The 25,663-nt window shown below is 42.2% G+C and overlaps 3 protein-coding genes across 7 annotated transcripts in view; 2 read left to right on the top strand and 1 right to left on the bottom strand.

Moving 5' to 3' along the window:
- The window catches only part of WDR33 (WD repeat domain 33), a 72,139-nt gene extending 59,949 nt beyond the window's left edge, over positions 1–12,190 (top strand). For 2 of the 4 annotated variants that reach the window (XM_075760829.1, XM_075760830.1), the window contains 6 exons: positions 2,988–3,090; positions 3,363–3,825; positions 7,396–7,562; positions 7,693–7,785; positions 8,584–8,769; positions 11,538–12,190. In XM_075760829.1, the coding sequence (XP_075616944.1) occupies positions 2,988–3,090; positions 3,363–3,825; positions 7,396–7,562; positions 7,693–7,785; positions 8,584–8,769; positions 11,538–11,770 (1,245 nt within the window). In that variant the 3' untranslated portion in view covers positions 11,771–12,190. Of the gene's footprint in view, positions 1–2,987; positions 3,091–3,362; positions 3,826–3,923; positions 6,114–7,395; positions 7,563–7,692; positions 7,786–8,583; positions 8,770–11,537 lie in introns of those variants that run through there. The other 2 variants (XM_075760831.1, XM_075760832.1) reach the window with 1 other exon arrangement.
- Positions 7,108–16,514, bottom strand: SFT2D3 (SFT2 domain containing 3). The gene is made up of 3 exons (XM_075760861.1): positions 15,282–16,514; positions 12,366–12,455; positions 7,108–7,762 (listed from the first exon to the last, which is right to left on the bottom strand). The coding sequence occupies exon 1, from the start codon at positions 16,404–16,406 to the stop codon at positions 15,720–15,722; it is 687 nt and encodes a 228-aa protein (XP_075616976.1). The 5' UTR covers positions 16,407–16,514; the 3' UTR covers positions 7,108–7,762; positions 12,366–12,455; positions 15,282–15,719.
- A 70-nt stretch (positions 16,515–16,584) lies between these two features.
- LIMS2 (LIM zinc finger domain containing 2) overlaps positions 16,585–25,663 on the top strand; it is a 35,327-nt gene continuing 26,248 nt past the window's right edge. The window contains exons 1-2 of one of the 2 annotated variants that reach the window (XM_075760860.1): positions 16,585–16,854; positions 17,314–17,404. Coding sequence is in view for 1 of the 2 variants with exons in the window: in XM_075760857.1 (XP_075616972.1) it covers positions 18,282–18,292 (11 nt within the window). In the remaining variant the exon portion in view is untranslated. Of the gene's footprint in view, positions 16,855–17,313; positions 17,405–18,132; positions 18,293–25,663 lie in introns of those variants that run through there. The other variant, XM_075760857.1, reaches the window with a different exon arrangement.

The raw sequence follows: 25,663 nt of genomic DNA, 5'->3' as shown, positions 1-25,663 counted from the left end.
GTAACATCTTTTAAAAATGAACAGATTTTAAAATTCGTAATGTCAGTTTTTACTCCAGTTTGCTTCTTTGTAATATGAATGTAGTAGTTCCTATTTAAAAAGGCCCTATCTGTGGGTGTTTTTTTTTTTTTTTAAACAATAGTCTTTAGCTTGGTTTTTGTTCTGAATTTTATATTTATCTTATGTGAACTTGTACAAATCACTTGCCTTCCTTTTCAGTAGCAGGAGGGTATGAATATATATCTGCTTTATCAAGGGCTTGTGACATTAATACTGAACCTGTGTACGTATTTGTAACGGTTAATCCCCATATAAGATACCACTGTTACCTGCATCCGCTATATATTGGCAAGCAGAGGCTCACTGCAGAGAGTGTGGGCGAGATGTCAGGCTCTTCCGGAACGTGAGCTCTGCTACCTGCTGCAAACGTGAAACGGAATAGTGAACTCTTTACGAGAAGGAACTTGCCTGAAATATGATTGTCAAAATCTTATTCTGGAGATAGGCGTGTTGATATTAAAATGCAGATGGATAAACAGAATATTCCCAAGTTAGCAGTAGTGCTTTGGAGCTCTTTTGCTATTGCTAATTTGTATTTGATCTTCTTGCATTCCTTTGAGATAGAAGTGCTGAATTTCCTTTCATTTACTGATTGAGTGAGCTATGAATACTTCAGGCCAAGTCTCTTGTCCACATAAAGACAAACTTTAAGAGCTTGTGCAGTATTTTAGAAGAAATGCAAATTTTTCTTCTGGATGAATACAAAGAATTCCTTCCCCCTTCCATGCATAGTTTTAATTAATACGGATGGCTATCATAAAATGGCTGTGCTATTTGCATATATAGGGCAGATACACCGGTACCGTGGAGCGGTTGCGTTCTGCCGCGCCAGCTTATCTGACTTGTACGGAACCGCAGCCCGTGCCGGGGAATCCCTGAGCCGATGGCGGAGGTGGTGTGAGGTGCTCCAGACGTACCCGCCTCAAGCAGCGGGGTACACAAGGCCATTTACAGCTTTTAGTGCAGTATCTCCTCAGCTGTGTGTATTTGGTTTTCAGTTTGGAGCCCAGTTTGGGGTCCAGAACATACTTTGAAATGAAAGGCATGTGAAAATGCAGTGTTACAGCTCTGTGGTCTTATCTTGTCAGAGCATGATTTGTTTGGAATAGAGGTTTTTGCTAAATGCTAAGGAAACTCATTTAGTGAGTGCTTAAAAACTGCTGCTTTGGTTAAACACTAGTGGCGTAAATTTATGAAGTTCAATAAAGTTTATTGTAAGTAAGCGTATGGTAAATATATCAGAAATCATGGAACCCCAGCAAGGTTTTGGACAAGAATGGCAGAAGCACTGTGATAGCTGGATCTTTCCTAGTTGGGGAATTTACTTGTTCTGGACTCAAGTCAACATTTAGTCACTAGGAAAGTATTTTTTGGTTGGGTTTTTTTTTTTTAAATAGGCATTGGACTTTTATTTTGGGCTTTTTTTCCAAAGTCCTTACAAAATTACTCGATGCAAATATGATGTTTGTAGTATGTATGTCTGTGCTTTTTTGTGTTTATCACCTATATTGCAGTTGAATAGAAATGTTTAATTTCAAACCAGTATTTCAAGATATGATGGGAAAAATATACAAATGAACTTACTGCTTCTCTGCAACCAGAAAAAAAAAAAAAGGTAGTGTTTCTCAAAAATAAATGTAGAGCATGAAAATTATTTAATTTTGATTCATAGATTAAGCAGTGTAATTATGAGTACAATGACAGTGATTGAGTATAGGTTTTTAACTATTTACAAACTACCAGCAGTCTGGAGGGATTTTTACAAGGCAATATGAATGCCGAGTCTAAATCTTACATATTAGACATGTATGTGTTTAGGGTTTTCTGGTATGGGTTTGGGGGGGGGGGGGGGTTTTATTTTTGTTTGGTTTGTATAGCAATCTTATTGTTGGGTCTCCTTGCTACATTGTAAATTATGTACGTGCCTCCTTTCAGTTCTGGTCAAGTCCAAACCGCAGACAATGATGTTTTGTCTGGCCTTTGCTGTTTAAAGGCAGAACCGGACAGTTCAAGCACATTGTTTCCCAACCAATGTTATCATATAGTGGGTCCAGTGGAACCATCGTACCTGTAGAAATCTTTGATGGGTCTGTGACAGTAGCTGCATTTAAAGAACAGTATTTTGTCCTTTAACGTTCACAAAAAAGAGAGAAAATAACAAAAGACTTCATATATACTTTATTTTTTTCCTTTGGGATTGTAAAACTTACACAAACCTCTGCTCACTCTACTGTTTCTGCTTGAGAAAAGCAGGTGACTGCAGCTTCTGCCTTTCGCCCTGTCATTGCTGCTTAACCCATGAACAACTTGTCTCATGGTGCTTAGCCAAGTATTAGTACTTTCTTTTGATCTTAGAATTAGAATTAAGAAAACCAAACTTTGCCAGCATGTTAAAAAAGAAATGTGTGGTTTTCCACATTAACGGTTTACAAAGGTTTATAGGAGAGGTTCTCTTACGGCTCTGTTGTTGTCCCCCCTATCTCGACATTCTTGGTATTTTTATTTTTTCATTGTTTCAAGTTTTTGTTCATTTCCAAAGGAAGCCTTTGTTCTATGCAGCTCTCTAACTGCATATAAATCAGTACCTGATATTTTTCAAACAAATAGAAACAGTTTCCTCATCTTCTCTAACAGGCAGCTAGAATATGAGCTTTATCATCTTTGGTTGTTACGGATAAAATAGTAGTCCTTGAAATGCTAAGTTTCCTATAAGATCATGTGTTTCTCAGTGACTGAAAATCATTACTGATGTGAACATCTGAAAAATTAGGCTAAAACCATTGGAAAAATCAGCTGTTTGTATTGTAAGCCATGTGAAGGTGCAGTCTTTGTGTAAAGAAAATCGTTTTCCCCCCTTACAAAGTGCTTAAAAGCAAAAATACTCACACATGGCAATTCACGTGGCTTCTTTTATTATATGCTCATAGGATGGACAGAACCCAGGTCCTCCACCACTGATACCAGGACTGGGGCAGCAGGGAGGACAAGGTCGTCTTGGCCCTCACAACCAAGGACCTGGTCTTAATAAAGGTAATTAAATATGTTGTCTGTTCTTCTGTAATTCTCCTAAAAGAGGCTGTTCCAGTGTAGTGCCTCTAGACAGAAAAGGCTACAGCAGAGCACAGGGCCTTGGCTGAGAGGAAAGCTTCCGTAGACTTGGGCTGGAATATAGAGAAGTTTTCCCCAAAAAACTATTGAATGTGCAATGTGTGGTGTATGCTTTGTAGAACTGTACGAACTAGAGCATCCTAGAGCGTTTTTAGAGAACGTTACAGAAATCTGCTATGATTTTTTCCCTCAAGGTGACTCCCGTGGTCCACCAAACCATCACATGGGCCCTCTCTCAGATAGAAGGCACGACCAGAACAGTGGTGGTCCTGATCATGGGCCTGAGAGAGGGTTGTTTCGAGGTGGCCAGGAGTGGGGTGATGGTAGAGACAGCAGGGGCATGCCAGATAGACGAGGACCTCACCCAGATTTCCATGATGACTTTGATCGACCAGATGACTTCCGTGACGACTTCCATCCAGATAAGAGATTTGGCCATCGATTACGGGAATTTGAGGGGAGAGGAGGCCCACCATTGCAAGACGAAAAATGGAGACGAGGTGGACCTGGGCCTCCCTTTCCTCCTGATCACAGGGAATTTGAAGGAGGGGGTTCAAACCGTGGGCCTCCTGGTGCTTGGGAAGGACGGAGACCTTCAGATGATAGATATCCACGGGATCCTGAGGATGCACGGTTCCGAGGAAGACGAGATGAGAGGTAAGAATAAATGTCCTCATCTTTTTTGGGTTAAAGGGTAAATGGAGGGAACTCTTTCTTCCTGGTTTCCTTTTCATTAAGGAGTCTATCTGTTTCAGATTTATAAACTGGAAACCAATAAGGAAATGAAAACTCTAATATACCTGAGTATAGAGTCCATAAAAATCATTCAGTAATAGAAGAAAACTTGAAAAATGGTCATTGTACACAGCAGCTTCCGTGTCTTTAAACAGTAAGTAAAGAGAAGGGAGGAAATTTGTAGAGAAGATCCAGTGACACAGGATGAAGATTTGAGACCGTTTTGATGAAAACTGAGAGGAGACTTGAAGGTTAAAGTGACAAACTTTGAACACTAGAAGTGGATTTTGAGACTTTGTCTCCAGTCACAAACTACAGCGTGACTGTAGAGACTGTAGAATGAGATGTAATATACTTGTAAGGAGCAGAACAGTGATCCTACTATCAAATGTAAGGGGCAGAGCTACAGCATCTGTTGGACTGTTGAGACTATTTTCTCATGTTTTTGCTTGTAGAAATTTATTTCTCTTTCTGACTTATTTCTTAATGCCAAGCGAAGAACTCCAAAATAATCTAATTTACAGCAATGTCCATGTCATTGCTTACAATTTCCAAATAAATCACCAAGGGATGAATTTGTAGTTACCGATGTAAATATGGAGGAATTACGCTAAGTCAGCAAGATTAACTGTCACCGAAATTGCTCCAGATTTATGCTAGTTTAACGGAGTGAAATTTGGCCTCCAAGGTCTAAGCCTCTCACTGACCACCAACTCTATATGTATAAGAACGTGTACTTGTACAAATATATTGTGGTCTCCACATAATGTGAATTTTGTGTGTTTTAGTTGCCTTTTTAATCATTTTCTTACATTCCTTTTACTTTGCATCTATACAGCTCTTCTTTTAGCTATTTTTCTACCTAGCTCTGTAAAGATGTACCTTCCTTTTGTGTGAAGAGTATGAAAAGAAATGAACAGTAACTAAAAGAAGGTAACAATTAAAGCCATTTTAAAAAATAACAATAGAGAGAATCCAAGCTGAATGGTCTGCATTATTGAATTCTAAAGACGTAGCAGACAACACTTTTAGAAGCTCCGTAGATATTTTCAAATCTTATATTGGAAATGCTTAGGGACTGGAAAATATTTTATTATGATCCTGATTTTTAGAGGTTTCAGGAAGAGAGTCCAAGAACCTTGTGACCTGTAAATCTGACTTCTGAACTAAGAAGAGTCTATTTGTCAGAGTACAAGAGTTTGTTTTAAAAGGAATCCGCACACGGCTATACAAGGCTTACTGTGCAAACTTAATGAATTCCTTTGAACGAAGGTGAATTAGGTGCCATTTACTGCAGATGCTGAGGTGAACTTAAGAATCCTAACCACTCGTTTAGCTGACGGTTTGGAATTCAGGTTGTAACTGGTTTGATCAAGCATGAGAGGGAAGTGTGTGTATGTGTGTTTCTCTCTAATTTCCCGTCCTTTTCATCCCTGTCCTGTTCTTACTCTACCTGTGCATATCAACATGATGCTTCTACCTGCAGAGACCTCCCTCTTCCTGCCTGCTAATCTGCAGTGTGTAGTGCTGTACGTTTAGGTCCTAGGCTTCAAGGAAGAAGATCTGAGAGCAGTCAAACAGGAACTGAGCCCTATGCAAGGCAGGGTTTTACATGTGACTGATATGAAAAAAAGCAAAAAAGGATATACACAATATTAGGAGCTGTGGCTATGTCAGGCATAGCTATGATAGATTTCAAAACTAAACCGTGTCCATAATGTTGCCTGGAAACAAAAGGAAAGGCCCTATTCCTGCTAGCCATAGGACCTTGTGTTGCAAATCTTGGTACTTTTCAAGCTAAGCAGAATCACACCATGTCAGTATTAAAATGGGAGGCCCTCTAAAGAACATCTAGAGGACTGTGCTGTTTCAAGGCTAAACAATATTGCTATGCGGTTATTTGAACCATTTGTACCTGAAACTGTTCAGTTTGTTTTCCCAAATCATCCAGGTTAATGTAAAATGGTTCACTGTCCATACGCAGCACTCCCTCCATCCACTGTTGTACCTCTACAGGCACAGCAGCCTCCTCTCTGTATTGTGTTTGTTTTCTGGGAGGTGGAGACAGACCTATTGTTTTTAATTAAAAAAAAATGTAAAAGTTTAAAAAATATTGTATTGTGTTATGACTACTGTTAAAATATTTAAATTTGTAATTAAAAGGTTAATGTTGTTAAAATTCTAAATAAAAGTATCTAAAGTTTTGCTTGTAATAGGATGCACTGTGTCGTTAATGAGCTGGGGAAGGGGACGCTGCACAAAGCCAATGCCATCAAGAGTATTACGGTGGTTACGGTTTGGCCAGTGTGGAACCGGGAAGAGAGGGGAGGTGGGGGGCACCAGTGTGAACGGGCAAAGAGTGCTCCGCATTATCTGCGCTGCCGCCGCGGGGTGGGCAGGAGCAGCGAGGGGTCACGCTGTGAGGACTCCTGAACCAGTGTGCCTGCACCACCTAAACATCTCTCACCTGTGCTTGCACGGAAACTGGGCTGTAAACTGAAACAATCCTAGCAACTGGTGCTAGTTCACACTTTTGGAGTTGTAGTCACACACAGACAGTGTACGAACTTTTACAAGCACTCCAAGTGTTTAAACTGGTTATGTAAAAAACCAAAACTACTAGTATTCATGCAGCCATCTATAGGCTTACCTGAAATGGCGCTGACAGTTCATTAAGAACCATTCTTCTCTCTGAAGATCTCTGTTAAAACCCCAGTGTGATACTGGAGGAGCTATATTCATTTAAGATGAGATGCAGAACCCAATCATACCAAATTACTGAAGATGCCATGGTACTTACTAGAAGGACATTATCAACTTTGGTGTCGTAACTACATTTTGCAAACCAAAATTCTTCATGATTGCAGTTGGATAAACTGCTCTTCAGGCTGTAGAATGCCACTGTGCACGCTGTTCAGCAATCATCCCTACAGAGCCAAGCGCAGTCTAGATTAATTTGCTAAAATTGCAAACTTGTAAGAATGGAACAAAAAAAGAGAATGTTCTAGCAAAAGAATCCCAAATCAATAGGAATGAAATGCTGGAATGTTTTGTTATAGGCATGACTTTCATTGCTTGTACTTTTTGAGTTTGTTTTTATCACTAAAATGGAAGGGGAAAGTAAGACCACTACAGTTAAGGGAAATTCACTTATACTTTTCCTTACCTTACCTTCTATCATTACTCACTGATTGGTTTTTTCCCCCCCTTTTCATTAAATGAATGCAGTATATTTGACAATACTTTTCTTGTATGAAAAACCAACAAAATCAACAGAAGGAAATATAAGGGGAAAACTGTAAAAATGAGTAAGTGATCAAAGGCAGAAAATGGGCACTTTTCCACCTACAAATCCTATTCTAGTAACAGTATGTGCTATAGTATTAAGTAAAACAGTTCAGAAATTAGTTGATTATTAAACTGAAGCTGACTCAAGTTTACCCATCTAAATCCTGCCTAAAAACCACATTTGTACCATGTTCTTTCTTGTAGCTTCAGAAGAGGAGGACCCTCGAGACATGAGGGCCGGGGACCCAGGGGGAGAGATGGCTTTCCTGGCCCTGAAGATTTTGGGCCAGATGACACTTTTGACTCTCCAGATGAAAACTCAAGAGGAAGGGACCATGGTGTTCGGGGGCGAGGTCGTGGTGCTCTTAGAGGTGAGGGGAACGTTCTTCCACACTGAAATGCAAGGATAAGGAAGCAAAGATATTTCTTGGGCAAATTATAGTATTTTCCTTAATACAATGTCTCTTCTCACTTCTGTCCCCTGCATCTCTTACTGCTCAGGAGGCCGGAAGGGTTTACTTCCTACTCCAGATGAATTTCCACGCTTTGAAGGAGGGCGGAAACCAGAATCCTGGGATGGAAACAGAGAACCAGGTAAAAAAATTGGTGAGGTTTGTTTTAGATAATAGACAAGACTTCTACAATATAACCACATAGAAAAAAATTTTTAATCATCTCTTTTTCCTGTACCTCATCTGCTTGTTACCAGTCTTTTAGCATGAGAAAAGCAAAATGTAGTTCTTTGGATTTCTAAATTTATCAAAAAATAATACAGAATTAACTGTCTCACTGAACAAAAAATGATTGTGGCCTCAAAGTCTTCATTTCTAAGTTGAAATCTTGTACAGCCCAGAGCTGCCTGTTGTTACCTGTGGATGACTGAAGCATATCTCATGGGGGGGGGGTCTGAGATATTAATGCCAATAATAATCTTTCTCTTGGATGCCATCTTCTCTATTGTTTGCAAAAATAATGTTTTCAGCTGCAGTGTGTGACAGCTTACTGGTATTTGCATTTGTGTTACTAATGGAAACCCCATATGGGGCAAAACTGAGTTATAGAATGTCATGGAAAAAATGAGCACAAGTGACACATGAATAAATAAAGATGAAGATGTGATTGTCTCTAAAACATATGAAAATATTTTATACTTTATACTGAAAAGAACACTTTATATCTGCTACTTCTTTCCCATCACCTTTAGTTTTCTTACTTGTGCATCTAATGTTTGCTTGTTTGTCTGTTGGGATGGGGGAGGAAGCTTTATGAAATTTTAACTTAAAATTGTATGTCAAATAGCGTGGAAGGTATGTAAATTTATGTTCCAAAAATGAGGAATAATGATGAGATGAACATTACTTATGATCCTGGTTTTTTTCTCTTCACGCTCAGGTCCTCGTCCAGATCACCCTCCTCATGACGGGCATTCTCCAGCTAACAGAGAACGTTCTTCTTCGCTCCAGGGCATGGACATGGCCTCACTGCCACCACGTAAACGTCCCTGGCATGACGGACCAGGGAACTCTGACCACAGAGAAATGGATGCTCCAGGTGGACCCTCAGAGGAGAGGGGCAAAGGTAAAAAGCCCTTTGTATTGAAAACCTTATGTAACACTGGCACATTTTTCCACAGTAGGCTTATCCAGAATTCCTCATTTACTCAGAGGGGATAAAGCTGAACTGGTAAATATTTGATCTTACCAGCTGTGAAGCTGAAGACCAATTTACAGGAACGTAAGAACAGAGGGATTTTTCTGGGGCATCAAATCCAAATCTTCTCCGGCATCATATAACTCTCTTTATTGCCCTGTTCAAAAGCAGTTAGGTTTTGGCTCCCTGTTCCTCCAGTTGGAAAACTCTTAAGAGCTTTTTTCCTGATTTTCAGAACAGTTATTTGTAGGGGTTTTTTAATATTCATTCTTGTGCTAATGTCTTTTAACTCAAATCTTTCCTGTCTCAGCCTTCACTCTCTTGGACTTAACGAACCCTGACTTTTTTTTTTAAAGTCTTTCTTTTATGAGTTCTTAACTTGTGAGAGTGTAAGTGTGGCCACCCATGAGCAGACCAGAAGTCCATAAAGCTCAGTAGCTTGTCTTCAACAATAGCCAGTAATAGCTACCAAGGGAAGAGCATTAAGAACACTGTAAGTCTGTAGTGGTATGTCCCTGAAATTCTCTTTAAACTGATGAAGATCTGTAGTTCAGTGACTTACTGAAAGATTACTTTTATATTTAATGGCTTTTGACAGTTACCTTTTGTGTGCTTCTCTAATTGCTTTTGACAGCCACAGCGCTAAAACTTTTACTGCAGTACATTATGCTTAAAAAAAACCCAAAAAAAACCCCAAAAAAACCTCCAAACAAAACAGGAAAATGCTCTTCTCATGTTTTAAGCCTGCCATTCATTAATTTCATTTGATGATGCCTTCTGTTTTAATTGGAAAAGTGGAAAGTTGATACCTATTATTTCTAAATGCCACCTCTGACTGCACTGAACACTACCATTTCCAACCTGAACTAGCTCTACTCCAAGTCACAGCTCTGATCTGTTCGGTTATTCTCTACAAAGCTGTTCTGTATCTTTTACTGTCCTTATTATCCTGTATATACCATTTTCAGTTTTAATTTATCGTTTTGTAAATTAAATGGGATAACTAAGAATTGCACACAATATTTAAGATGTGGTGTAACCGTGGATTTCTGCAGGTCACTTGGGTTTGTTCCGTTTTCTCTATTCTTTCCTAATAGCTCCTGATGTCATATTTCCCTCTTTAACTACTACTAGTCAGTCACATGGCCCTGTCATGCAATCATGTAACTACTGTAACCCACAAAATACATCCTTTTGGAGTTAGTAGCTGGTTCAGAGCCAATTTCTGTGTATGCCAGTTCCACAATCACCCTATTAGCCTTGCACCAGTTCTTGATCTTTCTTCTTCTTACAAATCTCAGGATTGCCACTGTCTCTTTTTTTTTAATGTTGTCCTTTTTTTTTTTTTTAATGTCCTCATATTGACTACCCACTGTTAGGTGGTGATCCGTGACAAAGATCCTTCTCAGTTGTTTCCCAATGCTGATCTGCCAGCATATAGTTGAATTTTTTTGTTGTAGACCTCAATATTCCACTTCTCTCATTGTTGTCCTGAAGCTCATTTAGTTTTAACCATATGCCAGCCCTCCTCTGTGTAGACTGTATTTTCAATGTTGTATTAACAGCGGATTTTATCATTCATTCACAGATGTTTTTAATAGAACTCCGCTGGTAAACTCCCTCTGTATCAATATTTTTTCTTTAAAAACTGTATGTTGTTTCTCTTTAGCCAGCATCTTATCAAATCTGCAAGGATTCATTCTCCAGCTTCGGTAATTTGTGATAACTCTATCAGATTCTTTACTGAAGTCAAAACAATTATTGACTACGACGCTTCTTGTGTCCAGACAACTCATTAATGTACCAACAAAAGTTTAGAACAATGGCAGAAAGCCTCATATGAAAAAGCATTGTTTATGTTTTGTTTATATAGGCTGTGACACCTTCAGTTGTATCGGTAAAGTCATTTGAAGATTATAACTTCATGAATTATAAACTCTGTGGACCAATTTGGTCTCTATTTTACACAGAACCAAGCAGAGTCAACAAAAAATTGCTCTTGCTAAAGTGGAGGAAAAATATCCTGATTCAGCTGTAGCACATGTCCATAAAGCACTGATAACAATTTTTTTCAAAATACTGCTTGTTATTTTGAGCTAATGACTTCAGGGTTTTTTCATGTTAATTTATATATCAGTACTACAAAGATCTGTGAGAATCTGTTCCTGGCAGTAAGAGCTCATGTAGTTTATGTTCCTGGTTAGTAGTAAAATAGACCATTTTTCCGTTATTTCTAACAAAAAATGAAACTAAAGAGTAATGTTACTCATTGTCTTCACCACCAACCTCAAATGATCCATCAGTCCAGTGTCTTTGTTTAGGAAAAATAAAGTATTTTGCAATAAAAATATACAGAGATGCTGTTAAAGCATGAGAATCAGGTACATCTGGCAGTTTTGATGACACCATGACTATTGCTGTTCTAACTTCATTTAAGTGACTGCTGACTGTATCAGATACCATCTCCTTTAATTCCCAAAAAATTGCTTGATTGCTGTCCATTTTCTGGACTGTAATGGAGATGCTAAATCTATGTAAGAAAAATAGAATAGAGGGAGGAGGCATAAAATTACAGGTCTCAACTACATTTGGTCTGTGAATGATTATACCACAGAAGAACTAGCTAAATATATGGTGTGTCTGAGAAGAGGCATGGTTTAGACTGCAACATCAGTAACATTGTGCTTCGTTTTTAGGACGAGGAAATTCGGGACCTTCACAGAGAGCACCAAAATCTGGGAGGTCTAGTACTTTAGATGGAGACCATCACGATGGATTCCACAGGGACGAAGCTTTTGGAGGAGGCCCTGCAGGAGGCAGTAACCCTTCTCGAGGAGGAAGGAGTGGAAGTAATTGGGGAAGAGGAAATAACATGAACTCTGGTCAGTCAAGAAGAGGAGCATCTAGGGGTGGTGGAAGAGGCCGATAGAAGAGGCTTTGACTGGGTCACACCCAGTCCTTGCTGGACAATATTTAAATAAACTGCTACTCTGGACTCATAAAGTTAACCCTGCAACACCGCAAACCTGGATTCTTAACTGGGATAACTGAATGTGCATTAGTTCCTAACAAGGGTCTTTTCCTAGATCAATCAACAGCTACTAGCTGCAATATTGTAGCTAGCTTTCTGTTTTGCCCTCTCCACCCCTGTTTTCCTCACCTTCTTTTACCTACTTTGTTTTGTGAAGAGCTGGAATTTTTTTTAAGTGTTGTGAGACATGGAGCACCTCCACAGATTTCAGTTCACCTCCAGACAGAAACTTGTTTCTATATGTACAGTTTGTCAGAAGTTACGTTGTTTTTGTATGAATACAGAATGTAATTTGCTCAAAAATTAACAAAAAATCAACACAGCGTGTGATTCTTTACTCACCTATTGCTATAAAGAGGGTTGTCTTTAGGTAAACTTGTGTATCAGATGGAGCAACAGAACTACCTCCTGAAATCTCAACCATTTAAAATAGCAATAGCTGATTCCTAGGGGTTTTTTTGGTTTCTCATGTATAGAGAACTTTCATTTTCACCTTTAGCCACAGCTGTCTACAGATTACAAGTGGTGCTGACGGTAAAATTCCAAAACACGGGAAATCACCGCTCCTTGCTAGTCTACCATCCTGAAAGAGAAAAATGTGGAACACCATTTAGAAAAAGTTGTCATAGACATAGTGTGAGTTACAACCTGGACTGCTAGCAAAATAGACATCATGACAAATATTGTCATTCTACGCTTCACCTGGGCGAGTCAAATATTTTTGTTCAAAACAGGGTCTGTTTATAGAAATTGAGGAAGAAAGAAGTTTAGCAGCTTGATTAATACGGATGCGTATGTTTTACAATGGCTGTAGGACGCACTGCTTAAAGATACGGGTGTTCAATAGAGTCTGGTGCGTTCAAATGCTGAAGTGCAAACCTCGATAGTTGATCACTTTCATCTTAACATTTTTTTAAATATCTTTTTCTTTACGATATCGTTTCCTAGTTTTACTAAGGGAGGGAAATGCGAAGGAGGGGTTATTCCCATTTCCCATATTTCATAATAAAGCTGCTTACTAACCATGAGTTTCTGTTTTCCCCATAAATCATTCGTATTAATCATCTCCAGTCATCAGGTTATCAAAAGGCTCCTTTAATACCTAAAGCCTGAGTGAACATTGTATCACGTAAGTACATATTCTAAAGCCAGCTCTCAGGAAGGTCCTACATTAAAAGCATAGGATATGATGTATAATGAAAAAACCCACCACCAGGCCTTGAATTTCATGTTATAATATTCTGGATAATATGGCAACGTAGTTCCACAGCTGACAAGACTACTGCAACAAAATATCTGACTTCTCATAGAGTCAAATTTACTAAAGACTGGCTTAAGTCCTGAGAACCTAACTTACTTAGAGATCAAAGCATAGATGCTTAACTGCTGTTCTCTTGGGTCAGTCACAAGTAGGTGGGGTTTTTTTCCTTAGTTTTTAATTCATAGTGTATTAAATGGCATTTGAAAATTATAGTAATTAACTCTGATCATTAGCCTATAAAATCCTTGTCATGAGGCTCTAGTCAGACAGAATGGTCTTAAAGGAATTAACTGGGAAACAGCTGAGATCCACCTGATATGACAGTGTTTCTCCTTTGAAGGAAAAAAAATTTGCTTTTTACCTCTATCTACAGAAGGGCTTTGGTCACTTTTGGTAAACATCTGGGAGTTAGGATCTACACTGACATTTTAATGATAAATACCTATGATTTAATCAAGGGGAAAGCTTGCAGGGGTTTTTTTGTTTTTACAAGCCCTATATATATTTTTAGGGGTTGAAAGTGGCTTTTGTCCAATAGAATGTGACTTAGAGGATAAGCTTTAGTCCTTAATTAAACCACAGTCCTCTACCAAAACAAGTTAAAGTGCACCTAATAATAGGAAACACAGCTTTCTCTACCTAAACTAAAGGGAGCATGCTTGATTTTCCTCTGATGGTTGGTTAACTCCTTAAACCACTATGGTACTTGGTGTTAAGTAATATTCTTTAAGGGGCAGCTTTTTTAACTAGGATGTGAAATATTCCACAATCAGGAAATATGGACAAAAAGTAGTAAGAAAATTGGATAATTAGCTAGCTTTTGTATAAATCTGACAAGATGACAGCATAGCAGGAGAGACAGAAGCTTCCCAGTCTGTGATACCATGACCCACTGTTGCTGAAACTGGCTAAAATTACTTAATCAGAATATACTTCTGTATTCTCATTGTCAAGTTCTCTTACCAGTGCTGCATGTGGAATCCTTATGCTCTACCTGCTAGTTTGCAGCTCCACCTGTCTAAGGGTTGTTTAATTTGATACTGCTGTTAGGAATAAAATTAATTTTATGTACTACAGCTTAGAAGTTGTAAAAATGAAAGAACTAATTTAAGGCTATTAGATAGCTCTAATCTACATTGTTAAGGAAAAAAGTGACCATTAGTGGAATGTCTATACTGACATTTGGTACACAAGTAGTTTTATTAAAGCAATCTATGTACATTTAAGTACCCCCATTTAACAATTTCAGTTTAATTCAGAGCAACTATTAGGTGAATACGCTAAACCCTATGTAGTGATAGCAGATGAATATTGCAGTGTTTGGCTTTATTTTGTAAAAGAGGCACGTATACTCAGTGAGACACTCAGGCTCTGAGCAGGTAGGCCTGGTTGTCCCATTTATCTGCAGCAGTGCAGTGTACAGCCCAAACTGAAGTACCACATTCTCAGCAGGGACTGCACCTTCCTAAGGCTGCTGAGTTTCTGCACTGAAACACAGCTGTGCTAGGAGAAACAGGCTCTAATTAGTAGCAAATCTATTTTTGGAAGCCATGCTGTGACAAGTAAGCAATTCCTGCCCAAGCTGAGAGTGTAAAATATATGTATATAAAAAATAAAGTTCTAAGAGCTGAAGCTACCCTTTTAGAGCCCAAGTATTTGCTACCTTAGAGCAGCTGTAAGGCAGCAATACCTGCAAAGACCATGGCTCTTAACTAAGATTAGCACCTTTCATCCCATCATACTCATGCAAGAAGACTACCCTTACAATTACAGGTAGTCTTTGTGACCCACAGACCCAGGAAAGTTCGTTTCATTTACTGGATGGTATTGTAAAGATGTTTTTTTAGAGAGAAATGCAGCTCAGCGGCACATGATATTTATATTCACCACTGGTCTGAGGTGGCTGATGACTGCACCATACAGCAACTAAAACGATGAGTTCAGACTGTATGGGCTGGCATAAAAATGAGCTTATGTTAATAGCAGTTAACTATTTTTGACCATTCACGCCTACACTTGACCAGCTTTTGCTAAGTGTCTCGTGTTTCACCATCAGCCCGCCCTGCACACCTCAGCTGTAAGATACTTGCTTTTCACGTAATGAGCAAGTCAATAATTACATTTCATCGGCTCTGTAATCTCACTCACGTTTTGAAGTAGGCTGCAGCAGCTACATGGTCCTATACTGGAGGTAGGAAAGTGGGATGCTGCCAGCTCCCACCCGGAGCCGGAGAGACTCCAGACCATGGCTATCGAGCTGACTTTGCAATAAGGCAAAATCCCGTGCTCGGGGACGGCTCGGCAGGCTGGCGCCAACACCGCTACACCCGAACACAGCGAAACGAGTTTAGTCAGTCACCGGTGCCGTTCTTGGGTGCCAGCCGGTGCTTTTCTTGCTCAAGAACTGGCGAGGAAAACCCAGCAGGAGCGCGGAGGAGGAGAAGAGAAGCGGCGTAAGACGGCGCCATCCTCAGCCCCGTCTCGGAGAGGTGTCTTCGCGCCCCGCGCAGCGTGACTCTCCCTCAGTCTTTGTCCGAGTCCCGCCGGGCTGCGCCCGGTCCTCCCCCCGTGGCGGCGGCGCGGGGCTCACACCGGCAGCACTTTGCCGCGGCGGCGTAGCGCGGCGCTGAGGAGGCCGCCGAGGCGGCGTAACCCCGCGGCACCCCCGGGCAGCGCGGCCAGGAGCGCGGCGGCGGCGGCGCCCAGCTGGACGGCGGCGCCCAGCGCCGTCAGGAGGGTGCTGCGCAGCCCCAGCGCCGCGTAGAGGGTACCGCCGAGGGCGCCGAGGTAGAGGAGGAAGCCGCGGCTGGGCTCCCGCAGCAGGCGGGCGGGCCCCCGCAGCAGGGCGGCGGCGCCCAGGGCGCAGAGCGAGCCGAGGGACCAGAGCAGCGCGAACTTGCGGGCGCGGAGCAGCAGCAGCGGCGCGTACAGCGCAGCCAGCCCGAAGCAGAGGGCGGCCAGCAGCAGGCACAGCCCGCTCCCCGCCAGCCGCTGCCAGCGCGACAGACCCGGCAGGCAGGGGTCCGCCTCGGCCGCCCACGGCCAGCCCGAACTCGGCCCCGATCCGGCCGCAGCCGCCGCGGGAGGGGCGCCGCGGCCCGGCGGGAAGGGGTTCAGCGGGCCCAGCCAGGCCCCCAGGCCGCCGCCGCTCTCCGCCTCCCCCTGCGAAGAGCCGGCGGGCGGCGGCGCGGGGGCCGTGCTGGAGCCGCCGCCGGCGGCAGCGGCCTTCGACTGCGCGAGGTACTCCTGCAACTGCCGGCCCAGGTCCGCCATGGCGGGGCCGGGTACCGCTCGCGGGCGCTACAACGCGCCTCCCTCCCGCCCCGCCGCCATCTTGCGGAGTAGCTGCATCCGGGTTACCGGCCATCTCCGGCCGCCCGCCCTCACGTGGGGCCGCGCGCGTGCGCCTAAGGCCGTGAGGGCTGAGGCGGGCTGCGAGGTGGGCGCTGCCTCCGGGTCCGCTCTGCGATGTGTAGTTGCTTCTTTTTCGCCTGCTTACGGTTTTAAAGGAAAGGCAGATTTGTCTGGCAAAAGGAGCGGGGAAGCCTGTCAGGCAGGAAGTGCCAGGGGCGGCCTGAGGGGATTGTGTCGCTGCTGGAGGGAGACCCTGCTTCAGCTGCTCCTCATGAAGCGACTGAGAGGGCTTGGCAGCTGTGAGCAGTAACAGTTCATGGTTTCAGCAGCTGGAAAGGAGATGGTGTCACAATCAGAATGTAGATTGGTAAGAGAAAGACGATATTTGAGGTTGCTAGAGCTCACAGGTTGTAGCAGGTGAGAGGAAGGATTGCCCGGGGTGGTGGCTGGCAGGTAGCTCCAGGCCGAGCGCCGCCCTGCTCCTCCCAACACTTGGCAGCACCCAGAGCTGCCTTCTCACACGCTCAGCCCAAGTAATTTCTGCTTCTCTGTAAAGGAGAGCTGCAAATACAGAAACATTACATGTTGGCACCCAGAATCCTTTACAACAGGAGAGACTAGGGATGCAGAGGAATATTTATTGCTGTGCTCAGCCAAACCTGTTAAATCGTTGGCTGTTTATTAATAAGATTACCAGTTACCCTTTCCTCAACCAACTGTTAAACCAAAATAAGAACATCTAACTCAATTATTCACCTAATTTTAAATAAGTAATAAAAATATCAAATGCTATTTTAACCTGTATGATTCTAAATGTTCACTGCAGGTCTGAAAAATAAGATGTTTGGACATCATGAAACAGAGAGCATGGAGTTTCCATCATCAGTCCCAAGGTTGCAACAATACCCATAGTAATGGTGAGTCGCATCATACTAGGCTGCCTTACGAGATGCAAATAAAGTTTGAAATCGCTTTTGGGCAGAAGCTCCTTGTCCCGTTTGGTGGATCACTTTAGCATTGATGCATTACACCTTAGTACATGTCAGAGAACACAAAACTCTTTAGGTGCCTAGGGCAAAGTTTGATCTTCAGCAAGAAGGGATGAGATGTTATCGAAAATGTCACCCTTGGAGGGGTCCTCGTTAGGGAGTGCAGTCCCCACTTTGGCAGCAAAGGATGCCATCTAACCACTTTCTAGAACACCTTCTAGACGTGTCTTCTGCTGCCCTGAGGTAAAACACACTGTGTGAAGTTGTTTTCCCCTCACCTTGGGGCTGTGCGATGAGCATGACAGCCTGTCAGCAGGCAGGAAGCACAGCTGCTTTGTTCACAGGAAAAAAAAGTTTCATCAATGAGGTATACGTCAGATATAACTGTACACCAGGTAACAGCTTCGTGGTAAAACCATACGGTCAGCGTTTCCCCCTCTCCCTCCCAGGCTCATAGTAGCTGCCGAACTGTTTACTACCAGGTGGGGCAAAGCGGCTGCCGGGGCAGGAGTCGTGCCCCGGGGCCGACGGGTCCCCGCGCCGCGGGCAGGAGGCAGACGCGCTCCGCCGCTTCGTTACTCACTATTTCTTTCCCTTTATAGGAAAAGTATGCGCGGGGCCGGGGGGGCTGCCCTGAGTCACCAGGGGCTGCGGCTCCCGCCCACGCCCGGGGGCCCGGGCCGGGCCGGGGCGGGGTTTCTGCTGCCCGCCGGGGTTCGCCGGGGCTGGAGCAGCTGCGCCGAGCCGCGTGTCTCGCCTCGCAGCCCCTCCGCCACAACCCGGCTCCGGCCGGGGGCGCGCCGCCATGACGGGCAGGTAAGGCCGGGGAGGGGGGAGCGCAGCCCGGCTGGCGGGCGGGGGTCGGTCCCGCGCCCTGGCCCCGGTGGACTGTCCCTTCCTTCCCGCCCCTGCGGCAGGGTGAAGGGTCGGGAGCAGCCCCTGTTTGCCCCGGGCGAAACGGTGGTGTGCCCGGTAGACGTTTTCCTCCGGTGAGGTTCAGGCGGAGCAGGGCGCGCTCCGGTCGGGGGAGGCCAGCTCCCGCACCGCCGCCGGCAGCGCTGGCGGCTCCGTGCGATGATGGAGTCGGAAACTTGACCTCGTGGAAGAGCAGAGCAAGGGCTGCTCCGCTGTGCCTTACCCCTGCACGGGGACACGGCGGAGAGCGGTGGGAGGACCAGAAGCAGAATTGGGAAGGAGCGATTGTGGATCTGAGCAGTGTCTGCCCGGCAGCCAGGCTCCCTGCAGGCGGGGTGGTGTGGCTCAGGCGCTGACAGCTGGCTCCCGCTGTGTCCCGCACCGCCGCCCCACACTTCGGGGCCCTTCTGACTGATGGACACGTTGCCCCTCAGCCCACACATTCAGTCAGTCTCCTCTTCTTCGGGCTGGCCTTGGAGTTACATGTTCCAAGAGCTGTTTAAATCTGGAGCTTGAGTCTCCTCCCATGCTGTCTGACACTGGAGAACTCTGTAAAGGCACCTAATTGGCAGATGTAAATGAGAAAAGCAGTGGGGAAAGTATTTACTGACATTTTCCGAGGGTTTGCACAAATGCTTTAGTGTCTCTGATCACTTTGTTCTCCCATCTGTAAAATAAAACCCAGACATTATAAAGCGGTTTGTGAAAATAAGCTTGCTTTTGTAAAATGTCTTGAAGATGAAAAGCATGAAGAAGTAATATTAAAATTAGTAGGGTGCCTTTTTTAGGATAGTCATCCTGAATCCTGCTATCGTTATTGTAATCTTGAAGCATTGCTCTTCATAACTAGGAATACTGAAATTGATCCAGAGTAGTTTGTGTGTAGTATTCATGTTTCTTTTGTGTAAAGTCTTGATGTTTATGTTATGCAGCTTCTTATGATTATTTGATATAGATTGTGTTTGGTGGGTTGTTGTGAGAACATGCTGAATAATTATTATATCATCTATGAGTTGAGTGTTATTTTTGCTCTCTGTGATGACAAATTGATGTTCATGGGTGGTTGTACATGCTCAAAACATGCTTTTTGCTGCCTGTCTTTAGATTACTTTGTCTTCTCTGTCTTAATGATCCCTTTTTTGTTCTTCTGACGCATGAAATAGGTGTGTATTTATAAGTTTACGTTCATTTCCTTTATAACTAGAGAAAGACTCGAGTCTTAAATGTTCATGGGTAAGGGGTACCCATGCAGCTCTTAAACTGGGACAAGATGGGGAGGACCTGGGAAGAATTGTGGCTATATGAACCCAGCTGATTTTATTTCTATAGAACTGTGGTATAGTACTGTTCAGAATGACATGTTTACCTTGAGTGAAATCACTCAGCTGCAGAGGACAGTGGGGAATGACTGTGGACAGTAAACCTTGTCATCTTCTCTCCCATGCTTCTTCAGAAACCTGCCTGTTAAGGTACAACACTATATTCAGTGAGAAGTTCTGACATAAAGCATGAGGCTTGGTAGAAACTTGAGACACTGCAGAGTGTCCAGTTCTCCCAAGTAATGCGGGATTTCTGTCATCTTTCCCTCAGATGTACTTCAGAGGGTTGTTAAAATGAGCAGGCCTTGGCTATAGCTTTTGGAACGTGAATGCAAATGTTACTTAGTGTTTCCAGAAATGTATGTCCTGGAAAGTTTGTCAGCTATGAAAATTTCTGAATTTCTGTCTGCTGTCCTTCCTAGGACAGAATGATTAACTGTTTTATCAGAGACAGTTATCATAGCTGATAATTCAATTGACTCTCCTTGGTAATAGTATAATCCATTTAGAGCAGCAGTGTCCCAGCAAAACCAAACCTGTACTTTCCAGGGTCTGTGAAACATTGTGCTGCTCAGTGCCTTGCATGACCGATGCCATTTGACAAGCATTGTGTTTGGTGTTTTCAGGATGGGACAGACTCCTAAGTCATTAGAAAGAATTCAGCATCGAGAACACACTTCCTTAGACCCACCTACATGTCAGATGCGGCCAGCCATTGTTCAGTGTTTGTTACATGGTAGTTCTTAACATCTGTCGACATTAGGTAATCAAATATTCTCCAGCTTTTGAAATTTGGGGTTTTCGGGGCTCTAGAAGGAGATGAACTGTTTCACAGCTGGAGCATCCCCACAATATCAATCCATGGGAACCTTCCAGAGCCAGGAACATGACATAAATGTGCCTCTGGTCTCAAAACTGTTGTCACAGGGATGGGAATGATTTTGTTATGTTACAGTGTGTTAAAGTGAGGAAGACTGGAGAATGTGCAGTGCTGACACATTATTCTTTTTCATTTCATGTTTCTTGTCAAATAGAAACACAAAAGGATTCACTTCTAGGTACTGTGATTACTGATGCATTATCAGTTAGTAATTAAGATAGATGAAAAATAACTGCATTTTTAAGTGTTCTGTCACATTTAGCTGCAGGGGGTGTTTCCTGAATTTAAATAGCTGCAGTAATTTGATTTACTGATTTTTTAGCATTAAGGGGAAATATAATTCCAGAAAATGCAAAGAAAGATACATACTTCTATGTATACATAGCAGAAAATGACTAAAAATAGGTGACTATTTAACAAATGAAATTCAAATATTACAGATATCACAAGCTACATTGTTACAATGTCAAGATTGTGTTAGAGAAAACTGGTAAGTAGATAATTGGAATTTGCAAATAGTAATTCTGACTGCCACGTCTTGGCTGAGCTATCTTATTTCCGTGTGTCTTGACTAAAGTCACTGTTACAGTCTCTAATTTCAAGAGCAGTCTGTGGTTTAAAGGGAAGCTGGTAACTTAAAAAATTAAAGTCACCCTTTCTTTGCATGTATCTGTTCCAGCTAAGATCCAAAGATAATAGGACAGAAAGAAATTAGAGAGATATATGTATTTTAGTTTTCTTAAGTTACATGTTGTTTACATACATTTAGAAATAAACTTTGTATAAAAGATAATGTGTTACATATAAAATAGTATGTATTGAGTATGTTTCTAAGCAGCCTTTCTATATTGTATTTGTATTTGATGTGTTTGGTCCATCTCTGCATTTTGATTTTTGCCTTTTTGAGGATTGTTAGGGTTGTTTTGGTTTGGTTTTGAGGGGTTTTTTGCTACTGTGTGTTGCCCTGTTTTCTTTGTTGTTTGTCATGGACTTACTTCTAAGAGGATCAGTGAATGACCTGTGAACAAAACATTATCAAATACCAAAAGTAGGAAATAAACCAGAATTGAAGATAATTTCTTTTAAGACTTTACTGCTATGATGTTGATTAGAAAACATGCAGGTAAAAAATGCCTGTTCTGTTTTATATTGCCTTTAGAAATCAGTCTAATATGAAGTCCAAGGAAAAATGTTTCCTAAATGCATGTTTCAGGGCATAATTATTTTTGTCAGAAATTTTTGTTATCACTATACTTTGTCTAATTGGGATCTGGATACGCCTATGTACTTCCTGCAGTCAACAAAAGAAGAACAGCTGCATTTACAGAAACGCTTATTGATTGTTCCTAATCCAGTTGAGGTAAGAAATAAGAGTATATTATTTTCAATTAGGATAGTGTTTGACTAGATGCTTTTTAATTCAGTAGAGAGCTGCTGCTGTGCATGTGCTCCATTTTATGAAGCAATTGCAAGTAAAATGGTTTGAAGGAGGAGGAGGGAGTATAAAGGTTGATAATACTAAGAAAGGTTCTTGGCGCTGACTAGAAAGTACCTGCATCAAACTAAGAGATGTCTCATCTCTCTGAGTTATAAGCAGCCATTTCTACTCTCCTGGGTTGAAAAATGTGCTTTTAATCTTATTATCTTTCCATCTAAATCTGGTCTCTGAGGCTCTCTAGATAAATTTTAACTTGTTGGAACGTCCTTAGTAGTCTGTTCTGGGGATATAGAGGTGCTGCTTTGAGGAGAACTTCTTGTTAATGCCTAAAAGAAGTCTAGCTGCTTTCTTCTCTGCTCTGGCCCAGAAAGTAACCAGCTGTAAGATTTTGGCATCAACACTGTCTCTTAAAAGTGATCTGTCAAGAGGGGAAGGAAAACAAAACTATGCTTTTTCATTCTTTATGTGCGAGGCAGCAAGACAGGAGTGAGTGAGTGGGCTTGTGTTGAGGAATGGGAAGACAGGGTGGTTATTGGTTTTTTCCTTCAATCCCCTCATCTTCCCTTTTGAGGAAGAGAGTCATTCTTTTCTGTGGAAGAGTGGTTATCTGAAAACCAATAAAATCATGTTGTATGAGTCAGAAGGGTAAAAGCGTAGGTGTTTGAGAGAGAAGGAGATTTTTAGCCAGATTGCTTAAGGTTAAGGGAGATTAATGTTGTGGTGATTTAATATTTTGCTTTGTGCTAAAAGTAAAAAAGTAATTTAATATTACATTTTAGAAGGGTTTTATTGCTCTAAAATTTAAAAGGTCAGCAAAAACACCCAGTATCGAGGACATTTTTCTTCTTCTGTTCCATTTACATCATAAAGTAGAAATGGATAAAGCACACATGCGATCTGAAAGAACTGATAGTGGCAGATTGCTGTCAGAGGTCACGAGCTTGAAACTCCTAATGAAATGTGGGGTGAATTGTAGATTTTGAGGTTACTGATTTCTGGTTTTGAAAGTATGATGTTCTTTATTTGTGCCTGTTCTGCTGGGTCCCAGTAAACCCTTCTGTTTTCCTTTAAAGGACAGAAGGGATCTCTGCTGGTTAATACTCATTTAGTACTTATGAAGTCATCACTTCGTCTCTCATTTTCTTTTCCTCTGTAGCTTGCCAGCTGTAAGCATGGAATATATTTCACTCTTATGCTACAAAAATCCTCATTTTTATAATTTACTAAAAAATAATTTGTTGGTAATGACTCTCGAGATGTTTTTCATGGCAATGCTGATCAAATGACGCTGACTCAGATGCTCCCATCCTCCACCGCTTACCCTTTGTTCTCTTAAAAACTGACTTCTGTGTTCTCAAATTTTTACTCTTTCTACCCCACTACCTCAGGCCCATGCCATTTGTGCTGCATGATCCTCTTTCTCTCTTGCAGGGGTGGGTGGAGAGGGGGAGTGGTAGAAAGGGCAAACTCCTGTTTGAAGGCCCTGTTTAGTTCCCAGCAGAGAGCTCTGGAGGATGGAATGCCAAGTATGTTCCTTCTCCCTGCTTCCTGACCCTTTGCTGCATGCCACTTCTGCAGGCTGGAGTGTGTCTGGAGAGCAAAAGTCTTCACAGTTTTGTTTCTTGGAATATGCTTTGTCCAGATGGAAGGACCAGTTCTGCTGTTTACAGTATCCTTAAAACACTGCGTGATGCAGCAGCCTGCGGGGAGCCATCTTAGAGATGCCAAGGTCAGATACTGATCCGCAGTGAACTAAAGTGTTCCTTGTCAAGAGATCTAGTAATCTGTTTTGTTGTTCTGTATTTCTCTGTTGCTTCAATCAGAAAGTCTTCTTAAATTAAGTGGATTAATTATGTAAAGACTCGGGATTTATTTATTTTTTAAAATCTCACTTACGAAGTTTATACGTTATGCAAGTCTAACACAGAATGAGTTGCTGATGTAGACTCCTACAGTGCTAGCTTAAGTAGGTAATTACTGGTGGAATGCAGGAAAGAGGTTGTCTGATCTTTCAGACTGTAGCAGAATGGCAGATGAGTTGTAAGAAACAATGCTGAGCAGGGGTCTGTGCATCCTGCTTTAGCTCTTCTAAAATGTGAAGTCAACTCCCAAAAGGAAGGTGACTCATTGAATATCAGTGTTGCTAGTGTTTGCTCCAGTTGTCTCTCTGCGTTCCCCTTCACAGTGGCATTGGGTGCCATGGCTGGCCTGAGACTTCGGGGGCTGGCATCCTCCAAACTTTATCAACGCCGGCAGGATCGGCTAAGTGGCACAGGGTCACTCCTGAGCAACAGGACAGATACAGCAGCTGGGATACGTGGGTACGTCTCTGAGATGAAGGGAATGGTATTGTTGAAGCAATTTCCAGGATTTGATAGATGTTCGGTTTTGGTGGTGGGGCTCTTTTATTTAAAGCGGGAATTGTCTGCACATAGCCAGAGGGGATGAAGTCTGTTTATTTTCATTTCCAAGTAGATTACGAAGGAAAGGACTTTCCTGATGAGAAAGCTTTCGGTTTTTAACAATAACAGGAAAGCAACAATGGAGAACCTTTCCCGTTTGGAAGCACGGTACTAGACTGTTCAGAACCAACATTAGCGCTAGTGTTGCTAATCTTAAAGAAATGGTGAAATGCAGCAATTTTTCAAAATGTTGATAAAATTCTACTGTTCCTTGATTTTAAGGGCTCGGTAGTACATTTCTTCATCTGTACTTTTAATAGCAAGCTAGTTGATTTTAGTTTTTGTAAATAACTCCAGTCCAGCAGAAACTGAAGCTTTGAGTTTAGCTGCTGCTTGAGATTATTTAGAACATGTCAACTAAAGCTTCTTAAATCTGCCCACACAATTCCTTCGCTTAATTTGATCATTACTTTTCCTGTGCTTCAGATTAAAATTTTACTTTACTTCTCGATTTTCCTTGAAGTTAATTTTGGGCAGGAGAGAAGTTAACAGGAATTAAATAAAACTTAGTTTCTTGCAATTTGGGAGAACTGTGAGCTGCAGCAGCAATATGGGATCTGAAGTTTGGATCACTGGGGAGAGCAGTAAGCATGCAGGAGAGGAGATTTTTTTTTTCCTAGCAGTCAGAAGTTTTGAATTTCAGTCTTTTCTTAGCAGAAGATAGACCTGATGCTTACCTGTAATTGAGGAATTGGTTTGGCTTCTCAGTTTGAACTGTGGATCCCTCACTAGAACCCTACTTTTCCCACTATTTTCCTTTTAGCCTATAGCTATTAGTTAGTTGGTAAATTTTCAATTTTTCCTACACAAAGTTGTGGGTGTGAATGTATGAGAATTTAGTGAGGAGGGGAGTAAGGTGGTGGTGAAAGAAATGGTATTGCCATTGAGTGGAGAGGATACTGTTCGGGAAGAGTGAGAAGCATAGGAGGAACCTGTGAGAGAAAAGAGAATAAGCATTGAAAAAGCAGCAATGGGACACAAACAGCAGAGTGTGAACTGAAGATGGGCCTTTGGGCAACCTGGTCTAGTGGAGGGTGTTGCTGCCCATGGCAAAAGGGTTGGAACTAGATGATCTTTAAGGTCCCTTCCAACCCAAACCATTCTGGATTCTGAGATAGGAAGAATGAGGAGATAAATGCCCAGGCATAGTCATCTCACATTGTCAAAATGTAG

This window comes from Balearica regulorum, chromosome 9 (assembly GCF_011004875.1).
Source record: "Balearica regulorum gibbericeps isolate bBalReg1 chromosome 9, bBalReg1.pri, whole genome shotgun sequence".
NCBI lineage: Eukaryota > Metazoa > Chordata > Aves > Gruiformes > Gruidae > Balearica > Balearica regulorum.
This window is presented reverse-complemented; position numbering and strand designations above follow the sequence as displayed.

What these genes read in the sequence shown, in the direction of transcription:
- SFT2D3 (XM_075760861.1), bottom strand. Translation starts at nt 16,406, where the DNA reads ATGGCGGACCTGGGCCGGCAGTTGCAGGAGTACCTCGCGCAGTCGAAG.